This window comes from Mastigoproctus giganteus, chromosome 9, assembly GCF_048544385.1.
Source record: "Mastigoproctus giganteus isolate SK-2022 chromosome 9, ASM4854438v1, whole genome shotgun sequence".
Classification (NCBI taxonomy): domain Eukaryota; kingdom Metazoa; phylum Arthropoda; class Arachnida; order Uropygi; family Thelyphonidae; genus Mastigoproctus; species Mastigoproctus giganteus.
Genome location: NC_143583.1, coordinates 225,111,704 through 225,130,688, shown reverse-complemented (window position 1 = coordinate 225,130,688; position 18,985 = coordinate 225,111,704). Strand labels below are relative to the sequence as shown.

The following is an 18,985-nucleotide window of genomic DNA, read 5'->3' as shown; positions in this document are numbered from 1 at the left end:
TAGCGGCCAGCCTGCGAACACCGTTTTAGAGCTGTACCCTTGAAATGTAAGGAATATTGGATCTCGCCACGACATTCATCATAACCTCAAAAATCATCAATCATACTGCATGATGGAAGAGATAGGGAAGGGTTGGCCGGAACTTAGCTCTAGAGACTAAACATGGGTTCCACTACTTCAAGCCTCCAATAAGCAAAGTGGTGGTATTTCACCAGTTGATGAGAGTCATCTACCACCTAGTACTGCCTGGTAACATAGAGGGGCGGCGTTCCTCCATGTGGTGTGGGCGCCACACCTCAACCCCTGCTTACATTGGTTCACACCTGGGTTGTCACCCACCATGTACTTGAGCATGGAGGTTATACCCAGGATTACTAACAGTCCCACCATCGTGAAGGTGCAAGAAGAGGATTTGGCTGTCATAGACCGTCCGGACTTCGCCGAAATTGGGTCCACTTGACTTGAGTGTCACCCGAATATCAGTTCCATCAGCGTTTTAGACTCCCAGGTAGCAAGAACAGCTTGTCTGTCATATCTGAGAGAATGTCTGTGACAACCTCAAGGACCAAATATTTATGCTTAATCGCCTGTTGTAGACCCTCCACAGGTATCAACAGTAGTCAAGCACGAAATCATTTGTAAGAACGTTGAACATGACCATAACTCCTATAAAGAATTTGAACAACAATTTCTGAAAAATACATTTGGAGCTGTTTGTGATATCTGCAATTGATTATAGTATGAAAATGATGTATAATTGTGCACAAAAATGTAGGAATGGAATCATTTTTAATACTTTCACCCATCTATCAAAAATGATTCCATTCCTACCTTTTTGAAGAACAGTTTCGTTTACCCTGCTATTCCACCTCATCAGCCTCGACTGGATTTAGTAACTGTGCAACTCATTTCTTCTAGTATACCATTCATGCAAATTAGAAGACTACGATATGGTTTCAGACAATACAGAATTTTGGGCCAAATTATAAATGTTCCTGTAAATGTTAATTCGATGGTCAATCATTTGACTCGGAGAACAGATGCTGATTACCACGTTAACTTCCATGTCAAACGTAAAAACATACACAAATCAAGATGTAAGGGTTTGGTTAAAGTATCTACTTAAGACTCCTTTGTATCTATCGTCTGTATAATATTGAGATTGATGAAGCATTCTACGACGAAGACATGGAACATGATGATGCACCTGCATGTGATGAAATGAGGTGAAGCTATATCTATTGAAGAAAGTTTAGTCACTCAACAACAAACTTTTGTGGAGCAATGACAAATATTTATGAATAGCTCTTGGTAAACAAAATTTTCCTCAAAGTTTACTTTTTGACGAACATGCCAAAGAATTGTCCTTTCCTAGCATTTACCTTGGTGAGTATCGAGTGTTTAAAGATAATTTAAAAGTTACACTGTTTATGTGGCATCAAGTGAACTTTGTCGTTCAGATTGGCATGTAGTGATGCCTTATCAACTTATTTATATGGCCATGAAAATAATGGGACTAAGAAGTCGAGATTCTTTAATAGTTGCTTTTAAATATGCCAGAAAACACACTAAGGTTACCAAAGAACAAATCCAATCTTGAGAATACGTCAAGAACTGCATTGAAAACAATTTAGCATTTTTGAAATCGATTCCTACTCAACTTATTACCAGACATTTGTTTGTGCTGATCAGACAACTGGGTAAACCTACGTTCTTCTTAACTTTGAGTGCAGAAGAAATCGGTGTTGGCCTAAATTGCTAAAAATTTTATACAAATTAAAACACGACGGCTTGGATATCCCTGACAAGCAAGCAGAAGCTCTTCATTTTATGGAAAAAGCAACATTAGTTAATGAAGATGCGGTAACGTCTGTGATTCATTTTAATAAACTTGTGCATTGTACTTTAACTTTACTTCAGTCTAAGCATTTCAGTGCATTTTGACAATATTATGTCATCAACTATTTTAAACGGATTGAATTTCAATATCGTGGCAGTCCACAGGCTCACATTCTTTTGTGGCTTAATCATGCTTCTAAAGAACCTATGGGAAACGGTATGAATGCAATGATAGCTACGATAAATCAGCTCGTGTCCATTTCTACTGCAAAAGTCTCTAGTATTATCAAACTTCAAACTCAAACATACTTTTACTTGTTAAAAAGGATCCAAACTGCCGATAAACTGGTTTATCATTTTGAAGCTCCACTTATGCCATTACAATTCACAATGATTTTAATTTCCATGCCAAAAGCAGACATGTGACGAGTTAAATGTAATGCTGAATACAAGAAATTGTGGAAGAATCTAGAGGACAGCGAATACTAGCATAAATCACTTCTTTAAAGAAAATCACATTCATTTGGAATCATATTATATTGATTTATGAGCTGGTATATATATATTATATTGATTTACGAGTTGGAATCATATTATATTGATTTATTGAGCTGGTATTACTTGGCCAAAAGTCGTTTCAGAATACAAGAAATTGTATTCTGAAACGAGAACAGAACCTCTTCAAAAAATAGCATAAACCCTTCAATCCTTTTGTGTTTAGCATTCTAAAGTCTAACATGGACATTCAATTCATCACAGAAGAATATTCTTGTGCTGCTTATGTCGTCAAACACACATATAAGATCAATCACGGGATTAGCAATTTACAACATAAAATTATTGAAATTATGAGAGTATCCTGAGCTTGACATCATTGAAATTACAAGAAAATTAAGCATTGACATGCTCAACTCTGTTGAAACTACTAGTCAAGCGGCTGCTTGGAATTTCCTTCATCAACTGATGTCCGACAGTTCAGTTGTAACTTATATACCTACCGTGTGGCCTATCAGGTGACAGAGTAATAGAAAATTGAACAAGAAAACATGGGTGACAATTCTACCGACATTTGGAAAGAGAATTGGTTTGATAAGTATGAGAAAAGACCTCCAGAACTAGAAATTAGCTGAGTTCATTGCCAATTATACTTGCACCTCGGGATGTCAATATCCAAAAATATTTTGATATCGAAATTGATATGGCCAATGACTTGAATGAATATAAAAGAGAAATGGTTACCCTTCATTTATCTTTTCAAAGTGAAGAGGAGGAAATACTTTCTTTTCTCGCTTTGTATGACAAACACGAACAAGTTATTTTAGAACTTCGTAAAAATTATTAATCTGATTTAGATATTCACGAAACTATGGAGATCTGTTGTGACATATACAATACTGACATAGAAGCTGATGCTGACATTGTCGGTGATATATGAAACTTTGCAATGTGGATTCGTGAAGATGCTGATCCATTTAAAGATTTCTACAAACACCCAGACAGTGAAATGAATAGCGACCTTCGACTAGCAACTCCAAATCAGCTTGGTGCAATAGCAAAGAAATGAGAAAATTTAATGCCAAACGATCAGTTTTGGGATTATTATTATTATTATTATTATTATTAAAATCAGTTTATTTCCCAAGAAACCTTGGGTCACCCCGGGACGGCTCTGTGCCAGAAGGGTGTGAATATTTACAGACTAAGGTGCGAGGAACACAATGTACAATAAACAAGAGTACATGTGGGCTCGAACCGAGACTTTTACAGGATTAAATATACAATAATATACAAAATATGCAGTAATATACAAAATATATGATTGCATGAAGACAAAAAGTCTTTGTCATATACAAATAGGCAAGTTAAAAAAAAAAAAAAAAAACAGTCTGTCATGTCCAGGAGCAGGTGAGTATTATAAGTTCATTATCTGGTAGCAGTTCTTGAGGATTTCCTTCCTGTAGGGCTTGTCTTCACAGAACCTATCAGGGTGGATCCTAAATTTATTAAAGATCCGAAGACAATTGGCTGGAAACATGTTCCTTAGGGAATCAATGTTTGACAGCGTAAGACGTAGAGGGAGACAGGAGTCGGGGTGCTCCCCTCTTGCCCTCCTCGGGCCAGAGATTAACGTGGATACCGATGGAGCATCAATTCGCCTCGTTATAAGCCGTGCAAGCGTGAAGACATTTTTTGTCATAATGATATGTCTCCAGGGGGTGGTGCCCAGATTTGCTTGTAGGCCACCCCCCCTAACTATCTCCAGATAGATCTGGAGATAGTTGGAGGGGGGGCTACCACCCTGTTCATCCATCTAAGCAACCAGTACTCTAAACTGAGATACTTCTGAAGGTATGAGGCAGGGGCAGATGACCAAATTTCTGAAGCATAGAGAGGAATCGACGTAATACACCTCAGGATGCGCTGAACAAGCAGCGCTGGCTGATGCACACCAACGAGCTCTTGACGCACTGCCCAAAGAGCAGTGTACATCTTCTGCCTCATCTTGGCAAAGTGAGGCTGAAATGTGAGCCCAACATCCCAGGTGAGGCCAAGATCAGTATGAGAGGTCACCTTTTGCATCGGTTCCCCACTAACAAAGATTTGGATATCATTTTTGACTTTCTTCTTGGTTATCATCAGCTGTGATGATTTGAAGGGCTCAGATGCAGCCCAATTGTGGCAAGATAACTTTCCAAGCTCAATATCTGCCTAGAAGCTTGTTGGTTGATATCATGAATCTGATGTTTATGATCTGAGCTCACGTAGAACTTCAGATCGTCGGCATAGGAGACAAAGTTCGGATTCTGAGCAAGGAAAGGCTCCAAAACTATTGCAAACAGGATAGCTGACAGTACGCTTCCTTGTGGGATGCCTCTTGAGACGTCAATAGTTACTTGAAAGTCATTGTGAGTCACAGACAGATGTCTAGGAAGTAAAATAGACTTTAAAATTTGAAGTAAGGTATCTGCCAAGCCGAAGTAGTGTTTCAGAATGGTAAAAAGAGCTGGGAGGTGTATTCTGTCATAAGCCGATTTTATGTTGAGGAATATGATATCAATCTGTGATTTGTTGTTAAGGGTGTGCTGAATTCTGAAGAGGGTATCAAGAAGATTGGTAGTTGTCGATCTCCTTTGTAGAACGGTATGCAGGTACTCAGGCCTGTGTGCAAAGCAATGCTGGGCAATTGTTGGCTGAATTACTTCTTCAAAAATTTTGAGTAAAGAACAACTGATTATGAATACGTAGTTAATGAATACGAGAAATATTGAGGATAACAACTAATTTATGTTCATTATCTCGAGTTACTGATAACAATGATCTTTACATTATTGCTGGAAATGGAAAAAAAGAAATTTTAATATGGACTGAGAAACGTTACATCCAACCTTGTACTTCAAGCTGAAATGACCCGGTTGCTGAGTAATCCTCTACTTACCATGCAAGTTAGCAAGCTTTCTTGCATCATATGCCTTTACAGATCAAACAGAGAAAAAAAAACAAAAACAACTTCTCATTTCACTCATCCACTAGCTCCAAATGTTTGTCTGGTAGTTCTGCCTTGAATCTACTTAAGCTATCAATTTCTACAACAACAGATGGAAGTTTGTTGGAGAATCGCCCCCTTCGTTTCTCCCCCGAATCACAGCACTCTCGCTAGTCTGTGATCTTTGCTTCGCAGATCTAGTCTGGGTCATGACTTCCATTTAAAATACAATTTAATTAATTTTAATAAGATTAATATTATTTTCGATTTTTGATAATACTATAATAAGCTAACAAATACAGTGCTTCGTATTGTGCTATCTAGGTTTTACTTTATACCTTACACTATCGGTTCGAGATATATATACATTAAGCTATTTCTTATCAACTAAAATATGGTGGCTAGTTGAACAATACTGGCACCAACACCGGAAGAGTCGTAATTACCAAAAATTGCTGGTTAAATTAAAAAAAAAAAAAAAAAAAAATTCATTTAATAATCTAGCAGTACTATTCAAAAAATCAAACTTTAAGTGATTAGTTTTGAATGGCCCTTGTACATATGCCAAGGATCTTGCACAGACTGTTCATTTATCTACAAGCATACCAGACATCCTAACCATACAGCCAACACGCTTGATCTTTTTCTCACAAACTACCCTTCTAAGTACACAGTTGAAGTGAGTGGTCCTTTAGGCACCTCAGATAACAACTTGGTGATTGTTTCTTCTCCAATGGAGCCTTTATCTCATGGTTATTCCCAACCTCGTGTTGTTTGGCATTACAAGAATACAAAATGGTATGACCTGCAAGATTACTTTTCTCATTTTCCTTGGTCAGATTACTGTTTCAAAACTTCTGATGTCAACGTTACATCAATACATCAATACACCAATACAAAATGGTATGACCTGCGAGATTACTTTTCTCCTTTTCCTTGGTCAGATTACTGTTTCAAAACTTCTGATGTCAACGTTTGCTCAGATCGTGTCTGAGCAAACATTGCAAAAAGGATGCAAAGAAAAATAGCAAAGGCTTCTTTACTAATATAAACTCTAAAAGGAAGGGGAGGAATCAGATTGGCCCACTTAATATCAATGGTTGGACTGTAGGTGATCATTCTGAGATAGCTGCCAAACTAAATGAGCATTTTGCATCTAGATTCACACATGAAGAGTTATTTAAGGAAGAGAGGGCCAGATTTTATCAAACTCTAACAGGGAGTTAAATTATTCTGTAATAACTTAGAGCAAAGTGGAGGAGAAATTGTTGAAGATAAACATAAGAAAGGCACCTGGGGTGGAGGGAATCTATCCAGTTATATTAAAGGAGGCAGCAAAGGAAGAAAACAAACCCTTAGCCATAATTACGAGAGCAAACTTGGAGTCAGGGGAAGTCCCCACGGACTGGAGATGTGCAAATGTATCTCCAGTTCACAAAGGGGATCAAAGGGTGACACGAGCAATTACAGACCTGTTAGTTTGACTTCTGCTCCAGGGAAATAATGGAGTCAATAGTTAAAGAAGCATTGCAGGATCATTTAGACAAGATAGCAGTAATAATTCAGACACAGCATGGGTTTGTTAAGAGGAAGTCTTGTCTGACCAATTTGAATGGATATTATGATGTGGTCACAAAGGAACTTGATGCAAAAAAAAAAAAAAATTTGATATCATATACTTGGATTTCAGGAAAGCTTATGATACTGTTGCACATGGAAGACTACTGTACCAATTGGAGCAGTATGGAATTAAGGGCAAGTGGCTACAATGGATAAAAGGATGGCTGAGTGGGAGAAGACAGAGAGTAATGATCAATGTGTACTGCTCTATGTGGACCAATGATTTATGTTATTAGTGGTGTCCCTCAGGGTTCGGTGTTGAGCCCATTGTTTGTTGTTTTGTATATTTATCAATGATATTGATAAAGGCAGATCTAGCTTAATGTCAAAGTGTGCAGGTGATACAAAGGTTGGCATGGTTGTTAATAACAGTAATGACATGCTTCTGCAACAGGATCTGGAAAAGTTGTGTAGAATGACTGAGAAGTGGCAACTGAAATTTAACATTGACAAATGCAAAGTACTGCATATGGGTAGCAGTAACCCCAGAGAAATGTAACAACTATATGGTGTTACACTCAGGGTAGTGGAGTATGAAAGAGATTTGGAGGTAATTGTGCAGTCATATATGAAGTTTTCTGAGCAGTGCAGACAGGCTGCCAGAGTACATCATGGTGTCTTGTCAATGATATACAGGAATTTTGCAAGCAGGGATAAGGAGGTGATTATCCCTTTTTATAAGGCAGTGGTTAGGCCACACCTTGAGTACTGTGTAAGGTGGAAGCCTCATTTTAGGAAGAATGTAGAGTTGCGAGAATGAGTACAGAGAAGGGTAACCAGACTGGTGAAGGGAACAAAGGGATGCTCTTACGAAGAAAGGCTTAAGTTCTGCAAATTGCAGCTTCTGGAGACTAGGCAGCTATGAGGCGATGTGATTGAGGTGTATAAGGCCTTGAATGGATTGAGCAGGCCCAATGCTGATGGGATTCTTCCTCTTTCTCAGATTTAAGAACCTGAGGGGACACAGGTTCAAACTGAGGAAAGATAGTTGTAGAATAGATGTGCAGAATTTTGCCTTTAGCCAGTGGATAGTTGATTGCTGGAACAATCTTCTATCTGTTGTTCTGGAAAAGTTGATAGCTTAAATAAGCTATTTTTTTTTTTTTTTTGGCTGATGTTGCATAAGCTTGCTTTCTTGCATCAAATGCCTCTACTAATGCTAATGCTAAATTCAAGGCAGAACTGGACAAAAATTTGGAATGAATGGATCAGTGAGATGGAAGTGGGGTTTTTTTTTTTTTTTTTTGGCTGCTGCTGTATAAGCTTACTTCTTGCATCATGTGCCTCTTCTAATGCTAATGTCACTTTGATGGCAATGAACTTGTAGAGTGATTCTCTTCAAGACGCCTGGTCAGCATGAAGAGGAAAAGACCAAACCCTTGCATAAGATCTCCTTGCAGGTACCTAGTTTTGAGATGTTGCAATTTGCAGAACTGATGCCTTTGCTAGTAAGAGCATCCTTTTATTTCCCTCACTAATCTTGCTGCTCTTCTATGCATCCATTCCAACAGAACTAAATAAGGTGTGGCTAAACGATTGTTTTATACAAAGGATAATCATCTCCTTATCTCTGCTGGCAAATTCAATTATAGTAGTGTCAAAACACAATGAGCTATCCTAGCAGATTTGTGCTGCTCGCAAAACTTCATATCTGATTTTTCTAGGCTAGTGCTTGGAGTCATTATTAAAGCAAAAGCCTTAACATCTTGACCAGTTAGATTCAGTCGGAGCCAAATGGATCTGTAAACATCAAAATCACCATGGAAACTTACCACACTGTTAGGATAGCTAGACTAGAATGGGGAAGAAAGATTTTAAGCCAGAGCAAATGTATGCACAAGTACCACCTCTGAAGCAAAAGGAATCATAGAGAGAATAATTAGGACAACTGAAATGATGGTTGAGTCAATCAACTGATAATTAAATTCTGGAAGAAAAAGTAAATTATGTGGCTTGGCAGATTGTAGGTGAAAATGGATACCATTGAGAGTGCAACTGGGACTATATATATTTGTGAAATGAATGAGGAAATTTTTGGGAGGTTTAGATCTTTTTTCAGATAAGTTTGTTCTATTAGTTTAACTATTCAAGCTTTCAGTAGTATATAAAGTAAAAGGGAAGATTGGAGAACATGTATAAATTAATGTAATTTTTTGATGTGGCATACACTCAGCAAGAATATACAGTCGAACTTCCCTATAACGAATTTGATAAATCCAGCGAAAAAATTCGTTATAGAGAAATTTCATTAGAAATTGTTATCTAATTAGAAAATGACTCTACATTTATTTTTAATGTATTTTATTTCAAAAACATACTTATTAAATTACGTTTACACAATTTTTGTCGGTAAGCATCACAAATTAAAAAAAATCTGTAATTTTCGTTTGCACAGTATAATTAAAAATTGTCTTGATTCTCAAAGAAAACCTCACATTTGTTCAGAGCATTAAAAACATTATCAGGAACATTTTCACAAACAGTAGAGTCATATGAACCATTTTAAAAGCGTTAATCATTTCTTCGCAAGTTGGCTTTTCTACGGGTTGTTTCTGAAGTATTCAGCATCATCATTAATTTCTTCGTGATCATGGTCATGCTAACACTGTTCAGCAGTATTTTATCTTCATTTGGATGTTCTGCTGTGAACTACATAAGCATAACTGTACAGTGTTATTTAATTTTCGATGTTTCTGGACGATTCTAATAATGTCCAAAAGTTTTTCAGTTGTGAAAGGGGCAGTTCATCATGTTCGTCCAGTCGTTTTTTGACTTCTGTATTCAATGCAAATCCCACTTTCGAAAAACAATTTTGAATAGTATATTCAGTGACATCGTTTGTCCAAACTTTTGCCAGTTCAGAGATGCAATCTCTAAGGTTAATTGTAACCTCCAAGTTTCTATTTTCTGATAACGCATTGACAATCTTCTTTATTATTCTCTTTCGATAATGAAATTTAAAATTTTTAATAATGCCTTGGTCCATTGGCTGGAGTTCTGACGTTACGTTTGGTGGTAAAAACAACTTCGCACTTTTAAGTTTGGCAGAAATACTGGTAGGATGTACCGGACAGTTGTCAGTTACCAACACGAGTTTCCTTTTTTCTTTTGTTATACACTTGTCTAGTTTTAATATCCATTCTTCAAAAATATCACTTGTCATCCATGCTTTTTTTATTAAAGGTGTAATAGTCAACTTCCAAAGATTTTGTGCCTCTAAAACATCTTGGGTTTTTTGATATTCCGATGACTAAAAGTCTTAATTTTTCACTTCCTGTCATATTTGCTCCAACTAGCACAGTGATTCTTTCTTTGCTTTGTTTTCCCCCAAAACATTTATCATCCTTAAAAGCAAGTGTTCTATTTGGTAAACATTTAAAGAATAAACCCATTTCGTCAGCATTAAAAACACCCTTACACTCATATTCTTCCAAAATCTTCTTTAAGGTATTGCTCCTCCAACTGTTGCAATCTTTTTCGCTTACATTAACACTTTCTCCACAAATAACATTTTCCACAATTCTGTGGTGCTTCTTAAATTTATCTAGCCACCCAGTGCTCTCATTAAATTCTGTATGTCCAAGGGACTGTGCAAATTTCAGAGCTTGTTGCTTAATTATTAGGCCCGATATTGGTATATTCTTTTCACGTATCATTTACACCCATTTTAGAACAGCTTTATCAATATCTTCATATATACACAACTTAATTCGCTTCTTGTCTGCTCCTCCTTCAATTGCATTTAAAATTGATTCTCGATTTTTTAAAATCGTAGATAAACTGCTTGCAGGTATGCCATATTTCTCCGCAATATCTTTTTTCTTAAAACCCTGGTCAATATCATAACAATCTTTGCTTTATCATTAATACTTAACATTCTATTCGACATTGTTTCCGCAATTGTAAAAATTACTCTACTGCAGCTCCTGCCGATACATGCACCGCAAACTTTGCTGCGCTGGCCATATAGTGAATTGTTAGTACTACGTACTCAATGATGTTCACTTGCCAATTCAACAGTATCACGTGACCTTTCCTATCAATCACTTTAAAGAAATATACGACTTTGTGAATTTTTTTTATTCTGCTTTCATTCATATATACACGAAAGAAAATTTATGATTAATGTATGCTGTATGTTACTTTCCAGAAAAAAAAAAAAAAAAAAAAAAGGCTAAGATTTAGCATCTGGTGCACCCTCTCTACACTCGCCGACACGGCAGTGATTGACGGGTGCTGACTCCGCCCAGTGTCACGTGATCTCCTGTACATATGGAAACATCTGGTACGCGTGCCACGCAATGCATGTCAGTGTTTCCGTATGTTCAGGTTTTGTAAAAGGCTGAATAAAATAATAAGTATATAGGGGTGGAGGCAAGAGCCCCTCTAGAAATGGCTATCAGGAAAAAATTATAAAACAAAAATGGACAAACCTATATACTATGGTTTCTTGTGTAGTCAGGGACATGGTTTCTTGTATAGTCTACACAAGAAACCATTTCCATTCGATTGCATTCATTTATTTTTTCATTAATATATATTAATAATCACCCTATTTGCGTATAGTCTACACAAGAAACCATTTCCGTTCGATTGCATTAATTTATTTTAATAATCACCCTATTTGCGTATTCAATTGTATTCCTTTTTATTTTCATTAATTAATAGAAAAAATTAGGTCTGCCTAACCAAATTCCTGGTTTCATGTTATTTCTGGCTATATGATTTTTAATTAATAGAAAATTAATGTGATTTAATTTGTTTATCTGTTTTTTTTTTCTGAAAAAAATTAAAGACTGTTATTCTCAATTTTTTTTTTATTAGGTTTTGTTCTCCGAAAGTGAAGTTTCTTCCCTCCCCCAGTCCTCAATTATCTGATTGGCTAATTAGAACTGCGTAATCGCCCTCAATTCCGGTTTGATGTAATTCTGTTCATTATTTCTTTGGTTCTGTGCTGTTTGGTTTTGCGTTGTTCCTGCTGGGGATCGCCTCGTGCTGCTTAGGAATCGCCTCGTGCTGCTTAGGAATCGCCTTCTGTGCTGCTGTGAGTTGTTTTCATATAATTGTATATTGTTTTATTTTATTTTTTTTTTTTGCCGTTCAACCCCAATGGAGAAAGTGACCACGAAAATGTTGTATGGTTTAAAAGGGACTGATGCAAGGCTGTGATTGACTGATGTATGAATGTTAAATTAATTGCATCAGAGTACATGTGTTTCCAGTGTGAATGTATGATGAGCTTGGCTGAGTGCAAGGATTGCACGGATGGATTTGTATGGGTCTATCTACAGAAAGGAAGGGGCTGATCCTCATCATGTTAAAAGGTCTGTGCGCAAGGGGTTGTGGTTCTCAGAGAGTTGATTGACAATAATCCAGGTGCTCCTTCTCACTTATTTTTGGGTTGGGAAGGTACCCGTGGAATTTGTCATCAATGAGATGGGGTGAGTTCCGTGACCGTGTGTGACTGGAGACATTTTTGTTGTGAGGTGTGTGTTGATGTATGTGTGAAAGAAAGTTGTATGATTGGTGGTGGTGTGGGCGTTATTGTAGAAATAGATGAAAGCATGTTTGGGAAGAGAAAGTACAATAGAGGCAAAAGAGTAAATGGGTATTTGGTGTGGCTGAACGTGGTTCTTCCCGGTGTTTTTTCCGGGTCATTGAAAATAGGAGTAAGGAAGTTCTCCTGGACATTATCAAGACTTCCATACTGCCTGGTACCACCATTGTATCAGACTGTTGGAATTGTCTCGGGCAGGAAGGGTTTAAACACCTAACTGTGAACCACTCAATTCCTTTTAGCGACCCGGAAATTGGCGCTAACACCAATAATATTGAGGGTACATGGAGTGCCATTAAACGGCAACTGTCATCTTGTACCATTGATGATCAGTTTGACTTCTACCTTGCAAAATATATGTGGAGACGGAGTCACAACTTCTAGCAGCACCAACATAATGAGGTTTTTCCTAGTAGCCATTTCCAAAATGTATAAACCCACTGATCAGGTTAGTTTGTGGTTTTCTTTCCTGAATTTAAAAAAACAAGCAATTTTATAGACAATTTGTGCAGTAACAAAGAGCTATTTCTTTGTTAATACACGTGGAATTGCTCAGTTTTGTTCGATTCCAAAAGCGTAGCAGCCCCCCACCAAAAATAAGCAATTTTGCAGACATTTTGTGTAGTAACAAAGGGCCATTTCTTTTTTAATGCATGTGGAATTGGCCAGTTTTGTTTGATCACAAAAGTGGGGGTTCTGGGACATTGTTGTCGATCTTCAATAAAAATTGTTGATTTGCCGTTCAATTTCTATCGTTAAATTTCATTAAAAATTACCATTCAGCTAATATTGGCTGAATGGTAAAATTACCGTTCAGCCAATCTCATTGATAATGCTTGTAAAATATAGCCTAGAAAAATGTGCATATCTGTTTGTTTTATTTTTAGTAATTGTTTATTTGCCGTTCCTTTTCTTTTGCGAAATTTCTTTTTAAATTACCTTCCCCCCTCCTCTTCTTTCTGGCTAAATTCGACTTATTCAAATGTCACGTGACATTTTGTGATCCTCGAAAAATGTATATTTTTTAACTTGAATGTTTAAATTTATTGGATTCTTGTGGCTGTGCCATGCGCCATCTGCCGGGCGAGGAGAAGAGGGGGAACACAGTGAGTGGGCGGAGTCGGAGTCTCAATCCGTTAATCACTGCTTTCCCCCTCTTCTCCTCGCCGCCATTTTGAAGGATGCACCATAAACTATTTACCGAAAAAAAAAAATACAAGAGCATATGTGATTGATGACAAACGAAATTAAAAAAAAAAAAAAAATTCACGAAAACCATCTACTGGGAGTCCAGTTAGATGAGAATGGACATATCACATAATGATTGACAGGAAGGTCACGTGGTACAGTTGAAGTGAGAAGCGAATGACACTCAGTAGGTGTTACTAAAAACCGACCATGGTAGCATTCTATGTATTGCCGCCGCAGCAAATTTTGTTTTCCCCTGAGCCAACATCAATTTACAAATCTACCCTATTTATTGTAAAGTTTACGACCACTTTTAAGAAAACCCATTTGGTTTAATAACTGTAACAAAAATGAAACATAGACCCTCCTACGGGAATCAATGGCCACAAGTATTCACTAAATGTATGATTAATTCCAGATGCTAATGCGCAATTTTGGAGGGAAGGAGGATGTATATTTGAGTGGCTGTTTAGCAGTAAATGCTTGAAAATCTTCAAAAAATGCTTTTACTAATTTTTTTTAAAAATTCGTTATAGAGAGACTAACACTTCACTATATGGGGTTAATTTTGCATGTAATTTCATTTCGAGGTGCAATGTTTTGCGAAAAAATTCGTAATATAGAGAAATTCGTTAAATAGAAGTTCGTAATAGAGAAGTTCCACTGTATATAGCTTCTTCACATAATGTGGCCTTCAATAATGCCCCAATCCCCTGTATATACTCTACTCAGACTTCCCTCCAGTCTCAAGATTTGATATTCCAAGGAATATTGAATCTTGCCATGGTGCCCATCATAACCTTGATAGCCATCACTCTAATACTACCTGATGGAAGAGATGGGGGTTGCTCTGCAGACTAAACATAAAGTTTAGTCTGTAGACTAAATGTTGCTATGCATACTAAACAAAGTTTAATGTGCACAAATGTTTAACCTGCAGAGAAATATAAACATGGCTTTTATCACTTGCAGCCTCTAATTAGTAAAGGGATGGTGGTGTTGCAATTTTGCACCAGATGATAGAGGTCATGTGCCTTATTTCAAGGTGGCTTTCCTTTGTGTGATATGGATGCTACACCTTGACCCTGCTTACTTTGATTCACACCTTGAAGCAGGGATATAGGATCAGTCTGGTGGACTGTTTTTGGTTGTCGTGTAATGACTGGACTTCACTGAAATTTGATCATTGGACTCACAAATATAGCCAGATACTATAATTAACACACTTGTAATCTTTGCTTCCTTGCACTTTCCTTCAATTTTGAAATCAATACTAACCATACTTGGAATGATTATTGAAAATATTTTATAAACAAGTTTCATAAAAATTAATTCACTTGAACAGTACTCTCGTGTAAAGGCAGACACATCAATGCAAAAAGATGCTTATAAAATGTACCTAAAAAAATAACTATTTACTTACTATGTGAAAAAACAGTGGATGATGGTGCAGCTCTCATCTTACTTAATTGTTCTTGATGACAATGCAATACCCATGGATTCAGTGAACTTTCAATGCACTCTTTTCCTTGTTCACCCTCTTCGAAGAGCTGAATGGCAAATCCAGGAGAACTTTCAATTTTAATGTTTCCTGACTGCTGAAGATGGATTCTGAAAAAGGAAGTGAGTTTTGAAGTAAACAGGTGTATAATAAATAACAAAAAATAAATTATTACTAAGCTTTTATATTTTTGCGCAATTTCATTTTATTTCTCAAAATTCCTCAAAAGGAATAATGATTTGTGATGTATATTTAACATTAACATTAGTAGAGGGATGTGATGCAAGAAAGCAAAAAAACCTTCCCATTTCACCATCCATTCATTCCAAATGATTGTCTAGTTCTGTCTGGAACTTGTTTAAGTTGTTGACCCCCACTACAACACGTGGAAGTTTGTTCCAACTATCAACCACCTGCTGGCTAAAGGCAAATTTCCGCACATCTATTCTATAATTGTTTTTCCCCAATTTCAATTTATGCCCACTCAGGTGAGTAATCTGAGCAAGAGGAAGAATCTCATTAGCATTGAGCTTGCTCAATTCATTCAAGGCCTTATAACCTCAATTAGATCACCTCACAGGTGCCTAGTCTCCAGAAGCTGCAATCTGCAGAACTTAAGCCTTTCTTGGTAACAGCAGCCCTTCGTTCCACTCACCAATCCTGTTGTCCTTCTTTGTACTCATTTCAGCAGCTCTACATCCTTCCTAAAATGAGGCCTCCAGACCTGTATACAGTACTCGAGGTGTGGCCTGATCATTGCCTTAGACAAGGGGACAACCACCTCTTTATCCCTGCTAGCAAAATTACTGTATATCATTGATCACACCATACGCTAGATTGCTTATGGTGTGATCTCTTGCAGCTTGTCTGCACTGCTCAGAAAACTTCCATCTCCTGCACAATTACTCCCAGGTCCTTTTCATTCTCAAACAATTTAGCAAGGTATATTATTAAACATGCAGTATTATAGCTATGAAAGAAAAACACTTTTCTGCATGAAAAGAAACATAGAAAATAAATAAATATTGAATGTACAAATAACAAAATGTTCAACTGAGCTTACAACAATATGTTAAATTGTGAATACACTGTAAAATGATGATAAAATAACACTTCATTGAGCTAGTAGAGAAAGCAGTTTTATTCGAACTATACCTATTGGTCTATTCATGTAGGGCCCACTCTTCAAAGGACAATAACTACAGGACTAATTATATTATAGATAATCAAAATTTTTAATAAAAGATGTAACTGCCAAAAAGAAACAGATTACTGGCTGATACAGACTGTACAGGGAGATCTGCAGTAACAAAAGTTTGTAGTCCTTGGAAGTATGGGAAACAAGAACCAAAGCAGAATTGTTGTTGTTGTTTAATGGCACCAGGGCTGCTAAGGCCATATTGTGCCTGATTCTATTTACTACTGCAGTTGAAATGTTAAAATCTGTTTAATAATCGTATCTGCTTCAAGAATGCAAAAAATTCGGCTAGATTTGCATTGTCTCCAATCAGATGAGATAATGTTAAAGGTCTTGCAGATATGAAAGCGATGTTAAAGCACTGTTTCGAGCATTAACGTATTGGTTACAATTTAGTAGGATATGCTTCACTGTAAGTGCAGTCTGACAATATGTAAAAATAGGCGGATCTTCCCCCACGAGCAGATAAATATGGGTTAGATGCGTGTGCTCAATAAGCATCCTAGCCAGGATCACCTCTTCTTGCCTATTTGATCTCATGCTTGATGCCCACAACTGAGGTTCCCATTTGAATTGCAACAGCTTATTACCATCCTGAGCCTGCCAGATCTGCAACATTGTTCTTCACAGATGTTTTTAATGACCGATTTATAGTCTGTATACAGCACTTCGTAGTTAGGAGAGCACGCAATGGTCGGATGTTTAGTGGCTTGATCTACATGATCATTTCCTTTGATGCCTACATGATCTGGTATCCAACAGAAAGTGACTGATTGGTTAGCAGCATGTAACACAATTATCTGCGATCTGATTTGCTTCAATATGGGGTGGATTGGCTTGGATGAATTTTTTAATGCTGTTATTGCACTCAAAGAGTCAGAATAGATCATTGTTTGCTTACGGGACAGATCAGTTACGTGATCTAGAGCTATCTTTATAGCAAAAAGTTCGGCAGTATAGACACTGCATTTCTTCGGAAGGGACACAGAACTAGAAAAGATAGTGTAAACTGCTGCTGCACCTACTGTCATACTTGTTTTTGAGCCATCGGCACATATATGAAAATACTGAGAATTTTTAGCTACATGAGTAGCATGGAGTTTCCTGATGGTGGGATCTGCTGCCTGTTTTTTACCCCATTGTTGGAAAGAGAGATCACAGACTGGTATATAAGTAGACCATGGGGGTTCATAAGTGTTTGTGTCCTGAAAGATATCTATATATAAGTTCCAGCATTCTATTAACTGTAGTAGCCTTATTCCAATTGGCTTGTTTTCATTAGGTTTGTTGTGATAAAAGGTGGTTTGATAATTGGGGTTCAAATAAGTATGGCCAGATAGGATGAAAGGGAAGGCTCCATATTTTTCTTGCATAGTTGAGTAGTAACATTTTCCTCCAAAGATGGAGTGGAGGTTCGTGTGCCTCTACATATAGACTCTATACAGGGGATGTTCTGAATGCTCCTAAAGCAGTTCTAAGAGCACTGTGATGGATAGTGTCTAGCTGAATTAGCGCACTTTTCCCGGCAGAGTCATAGACTGGAGCTCTGTAATCCAAGTGAGACTGGATTAATACCCAATATAGCCGAAGCAGAGTGTATTGGTCAGCACCCCACGTGGATTGGATGAAGATAGTACTCTGAGGATATTTAATTTTTTCAAGTAAATGGTTCTCAGGTATGTGATGTGTTGTAAGAAGTTTAATTTATTGTCAAGTATTAGGCCAAGAAATCTGATACTATTGGCTAGAGGGATGGTGAGTTTTTTAATTTGTAATTCAGGCTCAGGATGGATCTTATGTTTGTTACAGAAATTAATACATTTGGATTTTTGTGTGGATAAGTGGTAGCCATTGTGAGTGGTAGCCATTTTGTTAATCGAGATCTGAAGCTGTCTCTCAATAGAATTCATATTTTTTCCTTGGCACGAGATCATGAGGTCATCTGCATAATGATATAATTCTAGTGTGCTTGGAATATCATGGATAATATTGTTTATTCTTACTAAAAATAGAGTAGGACTCAAAAATAGATCCCTGAGGATCTATTTTGAGTCCTAATACCCCCCCCCCTCCTGTATATGGATTGTAGAAAGAACATTTAGATAAAGAACCTGAAAGGTTTTGCCCTGGAGAAAGCTCTGAATAAGCAAAGGAAGCCTGCCTCGTAATCCAAAGGTGTGAAGATCTCGTAAAATACCGAAATGCAATGTTGTATCAAAGGCCTTTTCTAAATCCAGACTTACCATAACTAGGTGGTCATTTCTGACAAAAGCATTTCTGATGTTTACTTCTACTTTGGTCATCATATCTAATGCAGATCTATTTTGTCGAAAGCCATACTGATTTTTATGAAAGATGTTATGTGACTCTAGAAACCAGGTGAGGCACTTGAGAATCATTTTCTCCAGTATTTTCCCCAAACAACTAGTTAAAGAAATTGGACGATAATTAACTGGATTAGAGAGGTCTTTTCCTGGTTTAGGGATGGCTAATACAAATGAATGTCTCCAAGAGTAAGGATAAACATGTTCCTGAAAAATTCTGTTAAAAAATATTAGTAGAGTTTGTAAAGCAGTATCATTCAAGTGTTTTAACATA

The 18,985-nt window shown here is 37.1% G+C and overlaps 1 protein-coding gene across 3 annotated transcripts in view; it reads right to left on the bottom strand.

Annotated features, from left to right (window-relative positions):
* The window catches only part of LOC150081140 (inositol hexakisphosphate kinase 3-like), a 173,945-nt gene that overhangs the window by 61,780 nt on the left and 93,180 nt on the right, over positions 1-18,985 (bottom strand). For all 3 annotated transcript variants that reach the window (XM_090381358.1, XM_090381357.1, XM_090381360.1), the window contains exon 5: positions 15,112-15,299. In XM_090381358.1, the coding sequence (XP_090237484.1) occupies positions 15,112-15,299 (188 nt within the window). The remainder of the gene's footprint in view (positions 1-15,111; positions 15,300-18,985) is intronic.